The sequence below is a fragment of the Lynx canadensis genome, chromosome X (genome assembly GCF_007474595.2).
Source record: "Lynx canadensis isolate LIC74 chromosome X, mLynCan4.pri.v2, whole genome shotgun sequence".
Classification (NCBI taxonomy): domain Eukaryota; kingdom Metazoa; phylum Chordata; class Mammalia; order Carnivora; family Felidae; genus Lynx; species Lynx canadensis.
Window position 1 is genome coordinate 95,584,762 of NC_044321.2, and position 20,726 is coordinate 95,605,487.

The 20,726-nt window shown below is 44.6% G+C and overlaps 2 protein-coding genes across 2 annotated transcripts; one reads left to right on the forward strand and one right to left on the reverse strand.

Moving 5' to 3' along the window:
* Window positions 1-14,743: 14,743 nt before the first annotated feature.
* On the reverse strand, window positions 14,744-15,955 carry RNF113A (ring finger protein 113A). Its single transcript, XM_030305697.1, has one exon. The coding sequence runs from the start codon at window positions 15,830-15,832 to the stop codon at window positions 14,801-14,803; it is 1,032 nt and encodes a 343-aa protein (XP_030161557.1). The 5' UTR covers window positions 15,833-15,955; the 3' UTR covers window positions 14,744-14,800.
* A 91-nt stretch (window positions 15,956-16,046) lies between these two features.
* NDUFA1 (NADH:ubiquinone oxidoreductase subunit A1) lies at window positions 16,047-20,009 on the forward strand. Its single transcript, XM_030305700.1, has 3 exons — window positions 16,047-16,247; window positions 17,208-17,297; window positions 19,875-20,009. The coding sequence occupies exons 1-3, from the start codon at window positions 16,146-16,148 to the stop codon at window positions 19,893-19,895; spliced, it is 213 nt and encodes a 70-aa protein (XP_030161560.1). The 5' UTR covers window positions 16,047-16,145; the 3' UTR covers window positions 19,896-20,009.
* Window positions 20,010-20,726: the final 717 nt, after the last annotated feature.

Genomic DNA, 20,726 nt, shown 5'->3' on the forward strand with positions numbered 1-20,726 from the left:
CGGAGCACAAGTGGGGGAGGGGCAGAGAGAGAGAGAGAGACAGACAGACAGACAGACAGGATCCGAAGCAGGCTCCAGGCTCTGAGCTGTCAGCAGAAAGCCCGATGCGGGGCTCGAACTCACAAACTGTGAGATCGTGACCTGAGCTGAAGTCGGAAGCTTAACCGACTGAGCCGCCCAGGCGCCCCCAAGACCATCATTATTTTATATACCAAGAAGGAAAAAAATGCTGCCAATTAAACTGTGACACGATTCATCTGATTTCAGAAGTGTTAAAACGTGAAAAAAAAAAGTCAGAATCAATTGAATATATTATTTGTATGTTATGCGCAATTAAGGAAAAAGGAGGAGAAATGGGAGAGAAGGGAAAATGATAAGCTAGAAAGATACACAAACACCCACAAGGGCCAGGAATCAAGTTAAGGATGCAGTAGAAGCCCAAGGCAGAAAGCTGGTTCAGGGCCAAGGTCCCATCTTTGCCAACGTCTAAAATATATCGCCCTGACTCTGTCCTTATGTTTTTCTCAACCTCTATTGCCAGGCCTATGCCTATTTCCTCTTGACAAGACTGTTTCCCTGTATTTGAGATCTGTGACTCATTCCTGTCTCCAGCACCTGCCTGTTCTCACAAGCCGAGTGTTAAGTATCTGCCTCTGACCTACTGCTTAGCTGTGCATTTACATCGTGGAGCCTGCCTGTGTTTTGGAGTGCTCGCTACCTTGAAACCACCGGCTGGATGTCAGCTGTCAGACTTGGGTGTTCCAGGGCTCACTCCTTAGACCTCTTCTCTATCTACACTTGCTCCTTTGTTAACCTCATCCATTCTTTTGGCTTTTCCCTCTTCGCTGACAACTCCAGATTTTTATCTGCATCCCATACCTCTCCCCTGAATTCCAGACTCTTACCCATCTGCCTATTTGGTATCTTCTACATAGATCTTTAACACGCTCAGGTTCTCTGAACACATCCAAAACTGAACACTTGAGCTTTCCCCACACCAACTATATTAGTTCCTATTTTTTAAATTAATGTTTATTTCTTGTTGAGACAGAGAAAGAAACAGAAAGCAAGCGGGGGAGGAGCAGAAAGAGAGGGAGACACAGAATCCGGAGCAGGCTCCAGGCTCTGAGCTGTCAGCACAGAGCCTGACACAGGGCTCGAGCCCACCAACAATGAGATCATGACCTGAGCTGAAGTTGGATGCTTAACCGACTGAGCCACCCAGGCACCCCTGTGTTGGTTTCCTATTGATGCTGTAACAAATTACGACGAATTTAGTGGGTTAAAAGAACACACATTTATTGGCGTACAGTTCTGTAAATTAAAAGTCCAACATGGATATCAGGGCACCTGAGTGGCTCAGTCGATTAAGTGTGCGACTCTTGATTTTGGCTCAGGTCATGATCTCACAGTTGGTGAGTTTGAGCTCTGCATCGGGCATTGTGCTGACAGTGTAGAGCCTGCTTGGGATTCTCTCCCTCTCTCTTTGCCACTCCCTTACTTGCATGTGCGCACATGCTCTCTCTCTCTCTCTGTCTCTCAAAACAAACTAAAAAAAAAAAAAAAACCCAACACGGATCTCACTGGACTAAAATTGAAGTACAGGCAGGAGTGAGTTCCTTACTGGAGGCTCTAGGAGAGAATCTAGTTTTTTTTTTTTTGTCATTTTCAGAGTTTTCTTTTAAGTTTACTTACTTATTTTGAGAGAGAGTGAGAGTAAGCGGGGGAGGGGGAGAGAGAGAGGGAGAGAGAGAATCCCAAGCAGGCTCCGTGCCGCGACGCAGGGCTCAATCTCACAAACGGTGAGGTCAGGACCTGAGCCAAGATCAAGAGTCAGATGCCTAACCGACTGAGCCACCCAGGTGCCCCATTTTCAGGGTGTTGAAGCTGCTGGGGGCTCATGGCCCCTTCCTCCATCTTCGGAGCCAGCAACATAGCATCTCTCTCTGTCTCTGCTTCATCTACCTCTTTTTTACTCTCTCTTCTGCCTCCCCCTTCCACTTTGAAGACCCCTGTGATTATACTGGCCTGAATAATCCAAAATACTCTTCCTATGTTAATGTCAGGTAATTATCCACCTTGATTCCCTTTGCCATAGAATTTGTGTTAAAAAACAAAAAAACCAAGAGTCACATGCTCCACCAACTGAGCCAGCCAGGTGCCCCATACAATTATCTATTATCATTTTAGTGTGATTTCAGAATGTTGTGGAAATGAAAACATGTTTATTCTGCCATGTTTCCAACCTATTCTATGTGGCTGTAATTTTAAATTGAATCCATAGCTATATCTTTTTTTTTCAATATTATTTATGTATACCTTTCATCGTTTTAAATAGGTCAGTCTTCATAGAGGTATGCCTATTATATTAATTTCTTCCTAAGAACCAGCTTTTGGTTTTATTGATCATTTCCAATTTTTGTGTGTGTTTTTATTAACTCCTGCTCTTCTCTATTACTTTTCCCCCACTGTCCTTTTAGGTTTGTCCTCCTCTTTTTTTAGCTTCATAAATGGAACTCATGGGACACCGGGCTGGCTCAGCCTGTAGAACATGTGACTCTTGATCTCAGGGTCGTGAGATCAAGCCCCACGTTGGTCATGGAGCCTACTTAAAAATCAATCAATCAATAAAATAAAAATGGAACTCTTTATGCATTAATTTGGCATATTTAAAAAAAACATTAAAAAAAACACTATGCACTGTCTTCGTGATTCCATTTTAGATGCATGTCACATGTTTTTACACGTATTTTATTGTCATTGAGGTTTAACTTTTTCATGATTTCCATGAAGATTTTCTCATGAACTCATTGGCTATTTAGAGTTGTATTTTTAGTCTTCAGGTGTAGGTTTTTGTTTTGACTGTCTCTTTTAGTATTGATTTAAAATATCAACATGCATGCTTTAAGAAGTTTAGAGTTAATAAGTAACTACATCATTCTTCCAAACAATACATGGAGTTTTCGGTGCTTGAACTCCAGTCCTTCCCATCACACCATCCACGTTTCTATGTTATGGTTGTAAGGTATTTGGGTTTCATTCTTTAACCTCCCCTTTATATGTTAACAGTTAGTACACATTCGCTTTTTGCAAAGCTTTTGCTCACCATTTCTTTTTGCCTTTTTCTCCTTTTGAGTTCAGTTTCCTTCTTGCAAAAAAAATCTTCATTTTAATAGTTATGTCAGTGAGTGTCTGTGAATAGTAAACACCCACAATCTTTACATGCCTAAAAATGCTATTATTTCCCTCATTCCTAAATAAAAATTTAGCTGGATGCATTTCCAACAAGTACCTTACCTCCTTCAAATCTTTGCTCCAATGTCACCTCCTTGATGAGGTGACCCTGACAACCCTTTTATAACTTTCAGCCCACTTCCTGCCCCAGACCATCTCAGTTCCCTTGTTTGTTATTGTTGTGTTGTTTGTTTTTTAATAATCTCTATGCCCATCGTGGGACTTGAACACACAACCCAAAGATCAGGAGTCGCATGCTTTTCTGACTGGGCCAGCCAGCCGCCTCCCTCACCTGTTTTTACCTATTATATAATTCACCTATTTATTTATTGCTTATTTCCTGTCTCTCTCCACTAGAATGTCAATTCCACGAAGACATGGATTTCTTTTTTTTTTTTTAATTTTTTTAACGTTTATTTATTTTTGAGAGAGAGAGAGACAGAGCATGAACGGGGGAGGGTCAAAGACGGAGACACAGAATCCGAAACAGGCTCCAGGCTCTGAGCGGTCAGCACAGAGCCCGACGCGGGGCTCGAACTCACGGACCGCGAAATCATGACCTGAGCCGAAGTCAGACGTTTAGCCGACTGAGCCACCCAGGCACCCCACGAAGACATGGATTTCTGTCTATTTCATTTGCTGTGTATCCCAATCATTTAAAAAAAAATGTCAGTGGGGCGCCTGGGTGGCGCAGTCGGTTAAGCGTCCGACTTCAGCCAGGTCACGATCTCGCGGTCCGTGAGTTCGAGCCCCGCGTCGGGCTCTGGGCTGATGGCTCAGAGCCTGGAGCCTGTTTCCGATTCTGTGTCTCCCTCTCTCTCTGCCCCTCCCCCGTTCATGCTCTGTCTCTCTCTGTCCCAAAAATAAATAAACGTTGAAAAAAAAAATTAAAAAAAAAATAAATAAAAAAAATGTCAGGCACAGAGAAGGTGTCGAGTTTTTTAAAAAAATAAATTCATTGCACTTGCTGAGTTTGTTGAATGAATAAGAATTCTTTTTTTTAATATTTTTTTAAAGGTTTATTTATTTATCTTTGAGAGAGAAAGAGAGAGGGTCTCCCTAGCAAGCTCCACACGCAGAACCTGACGCAGGGCATGAACCCACGAACCGCGAGATCACGACGTGAGCCGAAATCAAGTGTTGGATGCTTAACTGACTGAGCTGCACAGGGGCCCCTGATTATAGAATTCTTTTTTTCTTCCTTAATTTTTTGAGAATGAGAGAGACAGAGTACGAATGGGGGAGGGGCAGAGAAAGAGAGGGAGACACAGAATCCGAAGCAGGCTCCAGGCTCCGAGCTGTCAGCACAGAACCGGATGCAGGGCTTGAACTCACGAACCTTGAGATCATGACCTAAGCAGAAGTTGGTCGCTTAACCGACTGAGCCACCAAGGTGCCCTAATTATAGAATTCTTGACTGACTTTTTTCTTCAGCACTCTGAACATATTATTCTATCATTTTATTATCCTATTATCTGACATGTTTTAAAAAAATGTTTATTTATTTTGAGAGAGAGAGGGCATGAACAAGGGAGGGCAGGGAGAGAGGGAAAGAGAGAATCCCAAGCAGGCTCCCCGCTGTCAGCGTAGAGCCTGATGTGGGGCTGGATCTCAGGAATCCTGAGATCCTGACCTGAGCTGAAATCAGGAGTGGGACTATTAATGAACTGAGCCACCCAGGCACCCCTGACATCTTTTTTTTTTCTTGAAAAGTCTATAGTTACTCTTCTGTTGTTACTTAGCAGGTAATCTATATCTCTTTTTTTTTTTTTTTTTTTTTTTTAAGATTTTCTCTTTGCTTTTTGTGCTCTGCAGTTTTATTACAACTTGTCTGGGTGTGGATTTGTTTGTATTTATCTGGCTAAGTACTTGAGGTTGCTCCTTTAGCTTGCAGACTTATTTCTAAAAATGTCTGAATCATTATCTCTTCAGATATTGTCTGTCTTCCATCCTCTCCTTGAAGCCCTCGTAGATGTATGTTGGAATGTCTCATTCTGTCTCCCATGTAACCAGTTTTCTTTTGCTTTTTCCCTATGATTCCCACCGTTTCAGAGCTGTTTTACTATCATTTTTATTGTTACTATTGTTTGGTTCTCATATTGTGGGACCCTACACTTTGTGGATGTGAGGAATTTAAACCCTACTCCCAAGCACCTCTGGGCATGAGGTATCCTTGGTGAGGTTTTGGGGTAGTGGTGGGGTTCGGAGCCGATGGCCAAGAAAGAATTCTTTTTTTTTTTATAATTTTTAAAAAATGTTTTATTTACTTTTGAGAGAGAGACAGAATCCGAAGCAGGCTCCAAGCCGTCAGCACAGAGCCCGACATGGGGCTCGAACCCAACAAGCAATGAGATCACAACCCAAGCCGAATTCGGACGCTCAACCGACCGAGCCACCCAGGCGCCCCAAGAAAGAATTCTTGAAGACATCTTGAGTGCAAAAAGGTGATCTTATAAAACCACGGGGACAGGACCCGTGGGCAGAAAGAGCTGCACTGGGGTTATGCGGAGTGACTGTGTATATACTGTGGAGTTGGGGGAAGGAGAGTCAAGAGAAAGTTTCTTAAAGGGATTTTCCTGTGCTAAAGAGGGTTTACAGATTACTGGAGGCCTAGGTATTGTTAAGCTAAGGTTGTTTTTCCCTCTAGCAAAACGTTATTAAGATAGTGGGAGTTCCTGGAAATCGGGCTATTGATGAGATCATTGTAAACTGGCAGAGACTCTCAGTTTAACCATTTGTTTTCTGTCCTTTCCTTTGTTCTTGGGCAGTCGGGAGTGCCTGAGGAATATCACACAGATCCCACCTGGGAGGGGGGTGGTTTGCGGGGTATCAGCTTGCCTTGTGCTCCCTCCTCACCTGGCATTACGTCCATTACTGTTATGCAAAGTACCTCACACATCCTAGGATTCTGTTTTGCTCTTCAATCCACTCTCTTCTGCTTTTGGTGTTCCCAACTTAATTTCTTATTATTTTTTTAATGTTTATTTATTTTGAGAGAGAGCACAAGCGAGTGAGCAGGGGAGGGGCGGAGAGGGAGAGAGAGAAAGAATCCTAAGTGGGCTCCGTGCTTAGTGCTACCAATAATGAGGGCGCGAGGGAGCGTCGGGCGAGCGGAGGACAAAGTGCAGGCTAACAGCACCCCACCCCCACCCCCAGGTGGGACATGTGTGATATTCCTTGGACACTCCAGGCTACCCCCAAACAGGAAAGGACAAAAACAAATGGTTAAACTGATAAGAGCCTCCACCAATTTACCAGAAAAAGGCAGTCCCATCATAGCCTGAAGTCCAGGAACTCCCAAATGTCTTAACGTTGAGTGCTTTGCTGGAGGGAAAGACAACTTTAGCTTGATGGTAGCTAGGCCTCCAGTAAATCTTTAGCATGTGAAAGTCTCTTTGCAAACTCCCTCTCCCCCCACTCCATAAACCAGTCACCCCCCCCCCCCCCCGACACACACACTTACGGTGCCGCTCTGCCTGCCCATGGGTCCTGTCCCCGTGCTTTAACAAAATCACCTTTTTACACCAAAGACGTCTTCAAGAATTCTTTCTTGGCCGTTGGATCCGGACCCCACAAACCCCCCAATCACCCCAAAACTTCATCACCAGTGCAGAGCTAGATGTCGGGCTCGAACCCACAAACTGTGAGATCATGACCTGAGTCAAAATCAAGAGTCGGATGCTTAACTGACGGAGTCATCCAGGCGCCCCCCATCTTAATTATTTCAGATTAAGTTAAAAAAAAATTTAATGTTTATTCATTTTTGAGAAAGAGAGAGAGAGAGAGAGAGAGAGAGAGAGAGAGAGCGAGCGGGGGAGGGGCAGAGAGAGAGGGAGACACAGAATCCAAAGCAGGCTCCAGGCTCTGAGCTGTCAGTACAGAGCCCGACATGGGGCTTGAACTCACAAACCACGAGATCATGACCTGAGCCGAAGTCGGACACTTAACCGACTGAGCCACCCAGGTGCTCCTGGATTGTTCACTGTAAACTGGTTAATTTTATGTGAATTTCACTTCAATTAAAAAAAAAAAGTTTAAACAAAATTACCACATGACTTAGCATTTCCACTCCTAGGTATCTCCTCCAGAGAAATGGAAACCTGTGTCCACACAAAAATGAATGTTCATGGCGTCATTATTCATAATAGCCAAAATGTGGAAAGAGCCCAAATGTCCATCAACTGATGAATGAATACACAAAATGTAGTATGTCCATGGATATGAAATGTCCAGAAAGGGGTAATGCATAGAGACAGAAAGTTGAGTGGTCGCCAGTGAGGTGTGGGGCACGAGGGGGAATAGTGGAGAGCGACCGCTAGTGTTTATGGGTTTCTTTTTGGGGTGTTGAACATGTTCCCCTAAAAAAATTCTAGTAGAATTAATGTACAGTGTTCAGTTAGTTTCAGGTGTACAACATAGTGATCCAACAATTCTGTATGTTACAAAAATGTTCTCGAATTAGTGGGGATGGTTGCACAACCTTGTGAATATGCTAAAAGCCACTGGAGTATATACTTTTAAATGGTGACTATGAATATATTCGTACTGAGATATGAGCTATCTCTCACCAAAGCTGCTACAAAGAAAGAATAAATGGGAGATGAGAAAGGAGGGACATTGAGTGTGCGGTTTTTCTTGGTTTGGCGAGAGGGAAGGAGAGAGAAATAGCTAAAGAGGAAGGCTGGGTCGACGGAAAAAAGCAAAGGACCGATTACCGTAAAAGCCAGCACAGGGGTTACCTCTGTGTAACCTCTACGGGTGGAGGGGTGTGATCTGAAGAGGGTGCACTGAGGCTCCTTGAGTGTTCTCCGTTTTGTATTCCTTGACCAGGGTCGTGGTTATGCGGGTGTTCCTGTGTAATTACTTGTTCTGCAAAGTTGTGTTTTATGTGCTTTTCTGTATGTGCATCTTTCTTTTTTTTAGTTTTTTTTTTTTTTAAGTTTATTTATTTTGAGAGAGAGTCGGTTGGGGTGGGGGGCAGAGAGAGGGAGAGATAGAATCCCAAGCAGGCTCCGCACTGCCAGTGCAGAGCTGGACACGGGGCTCGATCTCATAAACTGTGAGATCATGACCTGAGCCGAGATCAAGAGTCAGACGCTTAACCGACTGAGCGCCACTTTTTTTTTTTTTCAAAGTATTCTCTACACGCAACGTGGGGCTCGAACTCCTAACCCAAGATCAAGAGGCGCATCCCCGACTTGTGCACTTTTGTTATGGCTGTGTCTCTATTGCTTAAATCAATGCCTGGCATATAGTGGATGCTCAAAAACTACTTATTAAATGCATGTCCACAACCTCCAGTGGTCTCCGTGTCTCCTGTCTGGTTCCTTGAATCCATTCTCCACACTGCAGAATTCTCTTTTTAAAACTTCAAATCGGGGGGTGCCTGGGTGGCTCAGTTGGTTAAGCCTTCAGCTCAGGTAATGATCTCACGGTTCGGTTCGTGAGTTCGAGCCCCACATCAGGCTCTCTGCTGTCAGCACAGAGCCTCCTTGGGATCCTCTGTCACCCTTTCTCTCTGCCCTCCCCCATTTCCGCTCTTTCTCTCTCAAAAATAAACGTGAAAAAAAAATCTCTCACTTTGTCCTGCTCACATTCACGCTCTCTCTCAAAAAAATTCAAATCTGATCATCTCACTTTCTTTTTTTTTATGTTTATTTATTTTGAGAGAGCACGTGCACATGCATACAAGTGGGGGACGCGCAGAGAGAGAGGGAGAGAGAATCCCAAGCAGGTTCCATGCTCAGCTCGGAGCCAGACATGGAGGCTGGATCCCACGACCATGAGCTAGATCATGACCTGAGCCGAAATCAAGAGTCGGACACTCAGCTGACTGAGCCACCCAGGTGCCCCTTCACTTTCTTTTTTAAAACCTTTTGATGGCATCCCTTTGCCATTCAGATAAAGTCCAGAGTCCTTAAGGTGACTCGCAAGGTGTCTGCTCTTTGGCCCCTGATTACCTCTTTCCTGCAGCCGTGCTGGACTGCTTTGTATTCTTAGCCCAAGCCAGTCGCTCACTTCAGGTCTTCAGTGTGTACTTATCCCTCTGCCTGGGATACTCTCTCCCGCTCCCCTTTTAGGTCTCAGTTTGAGGGTCATTTCCTAGGGCAGCCTCCTCTGACCTCTCAGACTAGGTTAGCTTCTTTAGAGCAATCTTATCTCTGCTCGCATGCTTGCTTTCCCCTCCCCCCACTACATACTTTAAAAAACTATTTGTGGGGCACCTGGGTGGCTCAGTCGATTGAGTGTCCTACTTTGGCTCTGGTCATGATCTCACAGTTCGTGGGTTCGAGCCCCACATCGGGCTTTGCACTGATAGCATGGAGCCTGTTTCAGATTCTCTGTCTCCCTCTATGCACACTGTCTCTCCCTCAAAAATAAATAAAAGTTAAAAAAAATAAATACGATCAGCAAAACTAAAAGGCAACTGACCTAATGGGAGAAGATATTTGCAAACAACATATCAGATAAAGGGTTAGTATCCAAAATCTATAAAGAATTTATCAAACTCAACACCCAGAATATAAAGAATCCAGTGAAGAAATGAACAAAAGACATGAACAGACACTTCTCCAAAGAAGACATCCAGATGGCCAACCGACACATGAAAACATGCTCCACATTACTCAGAATCAGGGAAATATAAATCAAAACCACAATGAGATACCATCTCACCCGTCAGAATGGCTAACATTAGCAACTCAGGCAACAACAGGTGTTGGCGAGGATGCGGAGAAAGAGGGATGCTGTTGCATTGCTGGTGGGAATGCAAACTAGTGCAGCCACTCCGGAAAACAGTATGGAGCTTCCTCAAAAAATTAAAACCAGAACTACCCTATGACCCAGCAATTGCACTACTAGGCATTTATCCACGGGATACAGGTGTGCTGTTTCGAAGGGACACATGCACCCCCATGTTTATAGCAGCACTATCAACAATAGCCAACGTATGGAAAGAGCCCAAATGACCATCGATGGATAAATGGATAAAGAAGATGTGGTATGTAATATACAATGGAGCATTACTCAGCAATCAGAAAGAATGAAATTTTGCCGTTTGCAACTACGTAGATGGAACTGGAAGGTATTATGCAAAGTGAAATTAGTCAGAGAAAGACAACAATCATATGAGTTCACTCATATGAGGACTTTAAGAGACAAAAAAGATGAATATAAGGGAAGGGAAACAAAAATATAAAAACAGGGGGACAAAACAGAAGAGACTCTTAAATATGGAGAACAAACTGAGGGTTGCTGGAGGGGGTGTGGGAGGGGGGGATGGGCTAAATGGGTAAGGGGCACTAAGGAATCTACTCATGAAATCATTGTTGCACTATATGCTGACTAATTTGGATGTAAATTAAAAAAAATAAATAATAAAAAATAAATAAAAATATTTGAAAGAACAAATGTTTAATTTCCACCTATGAAATGAAGTTGCACCATTTAATTAAAGGTGATAAAAACTAGTTCTGACTTTTCAATGTTTTTTTTTTTTTTTTTTTTTTTTTTTTGGGACAGAGAGAGACACAGCATGAACGGGGGAGGGGCAGAGAGAGAGGGAGACACAGAATCGGAAACAGGCTCCAGGCTCTGAGCCATCAGCCCAGAGCCTGACGCGGGGCTCGAACTCACGGACCGCGAGATCGTGACCTGGCTGAAGTCGGACGCTTAACCGACTGCGCCACCCAGGCGCCCCTCTGACTTTTCAAATGTAATCATAAACTGGTAAGTATGAAAGATATTTTGAGTACACTATTGATGCGTGTGCTTTTGTGGTTATGGTCCCTTTTAAGAAAATGCTGGATGTTGTGGATCCTAAGATTAATGCTCATTTGCATGTATCTTGTATATTCTTAAGATTCAGAGGCAGGTATTAAACAATATGTGGAGTAGTAGACAAATGTCTTTCTCCTATTCTTTCTCTCAGCACTTTAAGACCAACTTCTTAGGGAGCCTGGGTGACTCAGTTGAGCGTCTAACTCTTGATTTCTGCTCAGGTCATAATCTCAACGGTTGGCAGGATGGAGCCCCACGTTGCTTCAGGCTCTGTGCTGACAGCGGTAAACCTGCTTGGATTCTCTCTCTCTCTCTCTCTCTCTCTCTCTCTCTCTCTCTCTCTTTGCCTGTCCTCCACTCACATGCTCTGTCTTCCTCTCTCTTAAAATAAACATAAAAAAAAGACTTCTTTTTTTTTAATATAATTTATTGTCAACTTGGTTTCCATGCAACACGCAGTGCTCATCCCAACAGGTGCCTTCCTCCATGCCCAGCACCCACCCTCCCCTCCCTCCCACCCCCCATCAACCCTCAGATTGTTCTCAGTTTTTAAGAGTCTCTTACGGTTTGGCTCCCTCCCTAACTTTTTTTCCCCTTCCCCTCCCCCATGGTCTTCTGTTAAGTTTCTCAGGATCCACGTAAGAGTGAAACCATATGGTATCTGTCTTTCTCTGTATGGCTTATTTCACTTAGCACCACACTCTCCAGTTCCATCCACGTTGCTACAAAAGGCCATATTTCATTCTTTCTCATTGCTAAGTAGTACTCCATTGTGTATATAAACCACAATTTCTTTATCCATTCATCAGTTGATGGACATTTAGGCTCTTTCCACGATTTGGCTATTGTTGAGAGTTCTGCTATAAACATTGGGGTACAAGTGCCCCTATGCATCAGCACTCCTGTATCCCTTGGGTAAATTCCTAGCAGTGCTATTGCTGGGTCATAGGGTAGATCTATTTTTAATTTTTTGAGGACCCTCCACACTGTTTTCCAGAGTGGCCGCACCAGTTTGCATTCCCAGCAACAGTGCAAGAGGGTTCGCGTTTCAGACTAACTTGATCTGTGCCTTCAATCTCATCCCTGGTCAGTTCTAGAGCTTAGTCTTCGGCAGCATTCTTTCTCTTTCATCTTTTTCTCCTGGACCCTTTCCATCAGCTTAACTTCCTGAATATCAATTCTCAGGAAGGGTAAAAAAAAAAAAAAAGAAAAAAGAAAGAAACATTTTTATAATTCTTTTGCTCCTCATCACCATGTATCTTTCACGACACTTCACTCTCTTCCTTTGCCTTCCGTGACAGTGTTTGCTTTTTTTTTTTAGTTTTTTTTTAATGTTTATTTATTTATTTATTTATTTATTTATTTTTATTTTTATTTTTTTTTCAACGTTTATTTATTTTTGGGACAGAGAGAGACAGAGCATGAATGGGGGAGGGGCAGAGAGAGAGGGAGACACAGAATCGGAAACAGGCTCCAGGCTCTGAGCCATCAGCCCAGAGCCCGACGCGGGGCTCGAACTCCTGGACCGCGAGATCGTGACCTGGCTGAAGTCGGACGCTTAACCGACTGCGCCACCCAGGCGCCCCATAATGTTTATTTATTTTTGAGAGAGACAGAGACAGAGCTTGAGCGGGGGAGGGGCAGAGAGAGAGTGACACAGAAAATCCAAAGCAGGCTCCAGGATCTGAGCTGTCAGCACAGAGCCCGATGCAGGGCTCGAACCCATGGGCCGTGAGATCATGACCTGAGCCGAAGCCGGATGCCCAAACGACTGAGCCACCCAGGCACCCCGACAGTGTTTGCTTCTATTTCTCCATCTGTGTCCCCACAGCGTCCTGTTTCCTGTTTGGCTGCTTCTTTGTCTCATCCCTTGAGTGCTGTTTCCTCTGGCCAGACTTTCTTAAACCCCTCTCCCAATAGGTTATTACGTATCCCCACTGGACTTTATCCATTCTCTTATAGAACGTATCACTTTGTAAAAAGTAAAACGATGCTTCTGAACTCCGAGGCTGGGATTGGGTTAATCCTGAGAGATCGACCCAGTGCACTTTTTCCCTCCTGCTTATCACACCTGCCACTGTTTGATGTCCAGCTCCGTGAAGACAGGGGCTGTGTCTATCTTGTTTGCTAATATCCCCTATGCCAAACATAGTGCCTGACACACAGTTGCCGCTCAAAGAATATATTTATTTTTTTACTATTTTATTAAAAAAATTTTTAATGTTTTTATTTATTTTTGAGACAGAGCATGAGCAGGGGAGGGGCAGAGAGAGAGGGAGACACAGAATCTGAAGCAGGCTCCAGGCTCTGAGCCTGACGAGGGGCTCGAACTCATGGACCGTGAGATCATGACCTGAGCTGAAGTCGGACCCTCAACTGGCTGAGCCACCCAGGTGCCCCTCAAAGAATATATTTAAATGGATTAATGAATGTGAATTTAAAAACTCTAACCCACAATTAATTATTGCATCTCTTTCCTGGGATCAGCACAAATACTAATCAGTAAAAATGTATTCATCATTTGGTCTAACTGGCCTCCCTGCCTCGTGTCTTCCATCTTCCTGCAATCTATCCAACAGCCTGTGGCCCCAGTAACATTAAAAGAAAAACAAAAAGCCTGGGGGCACCTGGGTGGCTCAGCTGGTTAAGGTTCCGACTTTGGCTCAGGTCGCGATCTCGCAGTTCATGAGTTCAAGCCCCACATCGGGGCTCTGTGCTGGCAGCTCGGAGCAAGGAACCTGCTCTGGGCTCCGTGTCTCCCTCTCTCTCTGCCCCTCCCCTACTTGCGCTCTGCCTCTCTCCCTCTCAAAAATAAATAAACATTGGGAAAAAAAAAGTCTGATTGTGTTCCCCTCCCCAAACCTCTGCTGTCTCATTACCTACAGAATGTGGTCAAAGCTCCTCAGCCTGGATTCAAGGCTTTGGCCCCAATATCCCTTTTCAAGCGTCTCTGGGTTTATTGTTTATTACATGCCAAGCACTGGGCTTGTCACTGAACACTTCACAGACTGGTTGGGAAGACAGGTACGTAGATGACCGTGATCGGCTCCGTTACAGTCTGTGAGGACACGGTTTCAGACAATGGATTATAAAATGCTGGGTTTCTGCCCTGCGAACTTGGTTTACAAGTTGGGTCTAGCGCTGCAGTGTCCAGTATAGTGGCTAACTTGCCACACTTCAGGTCCTCAGCTGCCACATGAAGCGAGCGGCTATCATACTGGACAGCACAGCATAGGCCATTTCAATCGTTCGTGGAAGCAGGGTCACCTATGGTGCTTTAAAGAGAGCAAGGACCATTTCCCAGACGCGCACCCTGGTGCTAGCTAGCAGCTCGCCCACCCGATCCTCCCACTCACCCCCCACCCCCCGAACACACACCTTGGCTGGGGCAGGTTTTGAAGCAGTACAGGCTCCCAACAGAGATAATGCATGGAAGGTACTTTTGTAACCTATTAAGTGATACAGAAACGTGACACGATAGGTTCAGTTCTTGCTTTCATCACAGCTTTGATTAGTTCTAGCAACTTCTAGCTCTTCTTTCCAACTTCTCCCCTCCCCGGAATTCATGCCAAAGGGTTCTGAGAAGTTATGTTACACCCAGGCAGCATTTATACCAGGCAAAAATCCAGATTGTACCTACCTCGAGGCTTTTACAAGCCATCCATCCAGGAACCTACTTCACCACCCGCCTCTTCCACTCACTTTCCCTAGAAAGGAAGGACACGGCGAATTACGCTTTCCAAAACAACGAAAGTATTTATTTTGAGGTATGAGAATAATAGGAAAACTAAGTGATGGGGTTTGGACTCTCATCGGGGTCTTCTGGGAAATCGGAAGCACCACCCACTTCCGCAGCTCGGTGCTTCTCCAATTTAGCAATCAATTCTTTCGCTGGATTGAAGACGCCATTGGTCTGCTGGTCACAGACATAGCAGCGAGGGGTGGTGCGGAAATGCTGCAGCGCACAGCTCTCACAGAAATAATGCCTGCACTTGGTGACAACTGGATTCTGGAAGGTCTGGCGACAGATGAAACACTTGAATGGTATTTCCTCATCATCGCTTCCCACTTCATAGTTTTCATCCTCATAGACGCCATAGCGACCCTCATCAAGCTCACGTTCGATCTGCCACCCATGCTTGTAATCTGAACGGTCATGGAGGAACTTGCAGCTGTCTCCGAAGCCGCAAAAGCCAGTCTCCTTGTAGTCTTTGCAAATGTCGGGCTGGTAATCCCAGCGCACGGTGGCGCGTAGATGCTCGGGAGCTCTGATGGGGCCCTTCCTCACCATCCCGGAGGAAGCATTGCCCATAGACGTATCCTTGGGCTTCATGTATTTCTGATAATTATTGATCCCCCGATAGATCTTGTCATCTTCCTTGCCCCTCAGCTCCTCCTGGATCTTCTGGCTGCGCTCAAAGATGGCTTGCGCGTCACGCTCCTTCTCTGTGTCTAGCTCGTAGACCGCAGTCGCGCCCATATCCTCTGGTCCCACGGGCTTGGCCGAGCGGGTGGACTTGTACACCACGCCAAGGCTCTCGGGCTCGGTCGCCTCCTCCTCGCTGCTCAAGTCGCCGTAAGCCTCCTTCTGTTTACCACTGCCACGAGTCTTCTGTATCATCGGGTTGTGGATCGCCCGCTTCTTTTCCGGGCGAACCACTGTGTTGCCTTCGTCGCTGCTGCCGCTGCTGTCTCCGGACTCCTTGTCGCAGACCGGGCGCTTTCTGCGGCCTGCAGCCCCTTTTCGTGCACCGGGCTTTTTGAAGAGGAAGGTGCACACCTGGTCCGTGGTCTTTCCCGGCGAAAGTTGCCCTGCCATTTTAGAGTCCCGAGCTCCGGAACGGCTATGGCGTGCTCGGCCGCGCGGGGCCTCTTCACGTCATCGTACGTCGCGCGCCCGGCCGCCACTCGGAGCCAACCGGGCGGCCCAAAGCCGACTGCGGGAGCGCTAGGGGGCGAGGGGGCGAGCGCGCGCCACCGCTGAGCCCGGTCGGCCTGCGTCGTTTCCTCCGGAGGCGTGTGCGGCCCCGCCCCGCTCGCAGCTTGCCGCGGAGCCTACCGGGAAGGGTCCGAGGCCGGGTCACCTTTCGGGGGCCGGGAAGGAGGGGCTCGGTCCTGGCAGCAGCGGCGCGATGTGGTTCGAGATTCTGCCCGGCCTCGGCGTCATGGCCGTGTGCTTGGTCATCCCCGGCATAGCCACTGCGCACATCCACAGGTTCTGTAACGGGGGCAAGGTAAGGCGGCCTCTCCGGCGCGACGGCTGACTCCGTGGACTGGCGTTACAAAACGGGCGGCGGGAGGCCGTTGGGGCGCGGAGCCTCTCTGGGCTGGGGAACACCGGGGGCGGCCCTCCCCTTTCTTAGTGTTGCCTGCAAGCGGAGGCTTGCGGAACGAAACCCGACGGAAACCACATCCTCCTCTAGCAAGGAGCAGCTAGTTGTCGTGCGAAGAGTGGGCTAGAGGGCCGAGTGGGTTCGGGGGCTGGAAAGGTAGATTAGAAGGTAGGTCCGAACTCTTGAGCGTCAGTCTAGTCTTGCCTCCACTTCCTCGGATCGCTGATCTTTCTTGCTGGATGGTTTTTTGTTTTTGTTTTTTAAATTTCTCGCATCCACATCCTGGTAGCTTCACGGTTTTTTACCTCCCTACCCGTAGTTAGGTTTTTCCCTTGACATTTTTTTATCCCCCACCTTTCCCCCCAAGCCTCTAGGTATTTACCGCAAGATCCTGCTTTTCACATCAGGGTTGTAATTTTCTTCTCCTTCTACTCGTTCACGTTATCTCTAGAGTGCAGGGTATAAATGTGTTTGCTTTCTGGTTTTGTGACTTTTCTTCACGTGTGATCTGCCGCTGTTGTTTCCTCTCATTAGGGTCCCAAAAGGAAACGACTAGTCAGGTGTCTAAAAAAAAAAAAAAAAAAAAAAAAAAAGCAGGGGGTGGGGACGGGGCGAGGGGAAGGAGGAAAGGGGAAAAAAACCAGATGCTGGTTAAAATATAAAGGGTAAGAACTCATGGTTACCATCTTAATTATGAAGTTTAATGATCCGATTTTATTTAGGATCCGGTCTTAGTATCGATTTGGTTTTTGTTTCAGTGATGATTCCTTTTCTAGAATGTCACTTATAAGTTCCGATAGCCCTCTCTTGGGTCATTCATTTTCATAAACATTGTGCAATAATACTTTCTTTTAATTGTAGGAAAAAAGGGTTGCCTATTATCGGTATCAGTGGAGTTTGATGCAAAGAGACAGGCGCATCTCTGGAGTTAATCGTTACTATGTGTCAAAGGTAAGATAGCTCTGATACTAGCCATGTGTCAGTTGAGATGGGTTCTAGTAATGTTTTGCCAAATGTCTTACAGTGCTCATTTCCTTTGTGTCTTTTATTCTGTGGATTGTCTGCCTGTGCCCTTTGCTTGTTCTTTTTATACACGCACCTACACATATATGTTATTTACATGTAATGGCTATTAATCTTTTGTCTGTTGCATATGTGGTAGATATTTTCCCCAGTCTGGCTTCTTCACTTTATGATGTCTTTCATCAGATAGGTTTTAATTTTGGTGTTCAGTTTATCGTATTTTGTCATTCTGGATTTTGGCTCACAAATGGCTCTCCTACCCAAGATTATTTATATATTTTAAAAATTCCTCCAAAATATATATATGTGTGTGTGTGTGTGTGTGTGTGTGTATATACACACATATATATACACACACACACACACACACACACATATATATATATATATATATATATATATATTTACATTTGGTGCTTTGACCCATCTACAGGTCATTTGGGGGTATAATGTGAAATCAGATTTTAACTGTACTTTTTTCCAAGGGATAGCCAGTTGTCACAATTGTCCATTTGTAGAACAGTCCATTTTTTTTCTTAACATTTATTTTTGAGAGACAGAGAGATAGAGCATGAGCAGGGGAGGGGCAGAGAGAGAGAGGGAGACACAGAATCCAAAACAGGCTCCAGGCTCTGAGCTGTCAGCACAGAGCCAGATACCGGGCTCGAACTCACAAACCTGTGAGATCATGACCTGAGCCGAAGTTGGCCGCTTAACTGACTGAGCCACCCAGGTGCCCTGAACAGTCCATTTTTTAATTTGAAATACCATTCTAATAAACTAAATTTCCACGTACACATGGTCCTGTTTCACAAATACACTCTTCCGTACTCCATTAGTTTGCCAGTTCCTGCACCCAATGCCATAGGTTAAAGAATTACTCTAATTTTAAATTTGATTGAATCCTATGGAATTGCAGTTTTTTGTAGATACAAAATGGCCAAGCAATAGCATTTTAATCTGATAAACCTAATAGTATATTCCTACATCTTGTAGGAGTTCATCTCCCATTATTCTTTTAAAAAATTGTAGTTACTTTTTAATATTCTCTCCTGGCTCATTTATTCTTCACAGTGAACCCAGGTTAATATTAGTTTCATTTTATAGATGAGAAAACAGGGTCGGTGACTATAAATAACACTCTAAGGACTCAAGCTAGGTGATCTGCCTGTCAGTAGAGTGCTATTTGAGAATCTAATGTAATGAACGTGACGATCGATCTCTACTCAACTAAAGCAGTATTTCTCAAAGCACGGTCCAATAACCATCACAATCAGTTGGCGTAGGAGATAAAATGAAGATTCCTAATTAGAATTTCTACAGGGTGGCTCCCTGGGCCGTGCAGTTTTAATTTCTCGCAAGGTGATTCTTCCCGCAATAGTAAACAAAATACCTGGACTGTGTTATTTTAACACTTGGAAGAAATGTCATCGCTGATTAATCTTTTACTCTATGGTTTCTGAGGTATTTGGTTGTGAGCTAAGTTAGAATAAACAGTGTCTTGCTTACAGAGCAAGAGTTCTGGAGGTGGGGGTCCCTGACCTTGAATTCTGGCTCTGCCACTTTCTTACTGACTTAAGCAAGAGACTTTTAAGCAGTCTCCATTTGTCCATGTGTAAAAAAGTAGAATGAGGTTGACAGTATTTTCCTCACGTTGGCTGTTATTATTTTTTTTTAAATGGTTTTACCTTACTGTCCTCTGACTCTCTGAAGGATCCAGATGGTAAATAGTTGCTTGACTTTAGTTCTGATGGGGTGGGTTGGGGCGGGGGGGGGGGGGGGGTCTTTTCATATAAAGTGATATGTTTGCTGCTGTCAGAAAATGAAAACTAGACATCCTTATAGCTTACTCTTTTTACTTTAGTGATTATAACATTCAATTCACTTTATTGTTGCAGTTAGAGAAATAAGGGATGTGCAAGTACTTTCTTTAATAAAATGCCATTTGGGGACACTGGAAGTAAGGGTACAGGCATACCTCATTTTTATTGCACTTATCGATACAGTACTGTGCTTTTTTACAAATTGAAGGGTTGGGGCGGCCCTGCATCGAGCAAGTCCGTCAGCGCTATTTTTCCAACAGCATCTGCTCAGTTCGTGTCTCTGTATCACATGTTGGTAATTTTCGAAATATTTCAAACTTGTCATTATGAATATATTTGTTACAGTGATCTGTGATCAGTGCTTATGACTCACTGAAAATTCAGGTGATGGTTGCATTTTTTAGCACTAAAGTACTTTTTAATAAAACATTTTTTAGCACTAAAGTACTTTAAAACTAAGGTTTGTACACTGTTTTTTTAGACCTAATGCTATTGCACAGTTGAGACCACAGTATAGTGTGAACATAATTTTTATATGCACTGGGCAACCAAAAAATTTATTTGACTGACTTTACTGACGTGGTCCGGAACCAAACCTTCAAGATCTCTGATGTATGCCAGTACATGCACATCTTTGGTGGGAACAGAATTCTCACATTTTCCTTTTTATACTGTTTTTCAGGGTTTGGAAAATATTGATTAAAGAAGCCTTTTCCTGACCGATGAAGATTAACTCAGTTATGCTCATCTGCCCTTTCTAGAAGGTTATGCAGTCTATCAATGTAGTACATAATAAAAACAAAAAAGCAAAACTAAAGGCTTTCTTTACTTTTTTTTTTTTAATAGTACTAAACAATCTCAAGCAATCTACCCAGTGTAGCTTTATCACTTTCAAAAAAACTAGGGGCGTTGGCTGGCTCAGTCCGTGATCTCACAGTTCATGAGATTGAGCCCTATGTCAGGCTCTGCGCTGACAGCACAGAGCCTGCTTGGGATTCTCTCTCTGTCCCTCCCCTGCTCGCTCTGTCTCTCTCTCTCTCAAAATAAATAAACTTAAAAAAAAAAGGATCTTTCCTCTTAAAAAAAAGTAGAAGGCAGCTGAGGCTTAAAATGATAGATGTAATGTACACCAAGCACCTGTCAGTGCCTAATGTGTCATAAATGGTAGTTGTTACTATTGGAGTAGATAGGAATACATGAACAAAGACCTCATTCCTTCAGCGGTTGCTAGTAAAATATAGTTCCTTTCTAGTTCCTTTTCTGGGTGATTCCTATTGTGTTAAGTTCCAGGTAGAATGCTTTTATATGAAGTTTAAAGTGTTTAGTGATCTCTACACCCGACATGGGGCTTGAACTCAGAACCCTGAGATCAAGGGTCGCACGCTCTTCCTATAGAGCCGGCCAGGCGCCCCCAGGTAGGATGTTTTTAAAGCTGAGCTTGCACCTTGAACTTCCATTCACTCTGCATCTGACACATAGGATTCACTCAAGTGCCGATTGTTGTCTTAGTGGGGAGCAGCGGCAAGACTCGTCA

Bases quoted from the DNA above. Each gene is read 5' to 3' on its own strand.
- RNF113A (XM_030305697.1), bottom strand. From the start codon at position 15,832: ATGGCAGGGCAACTTTCGCCGGGAAAGACCACGGACCAGGTGTGCACC.
- NDUFA1 (XM_030305700.1), top strand. From the start codon at position 16,146: ATGTGGTTCGAGATTCTGCCCGGCCTCGGCGTCATGGCCGTGTGCTTG. The intron at 16,248-17,207 runs GTAAGGCGGCCT...TTTTAATTGTAG, and splicing joins GGTTCTGTAACGGGGGCAAG to GAAAAAAGGGTTGCCTATTA. The intron at 17,298-19,874 runs GTAAGATAGCTC...ACTGTTTTTCAG, and splicing joins ATCGTTACTATGTGTCAAAG to GGTTTGGAAAATATTGATTA.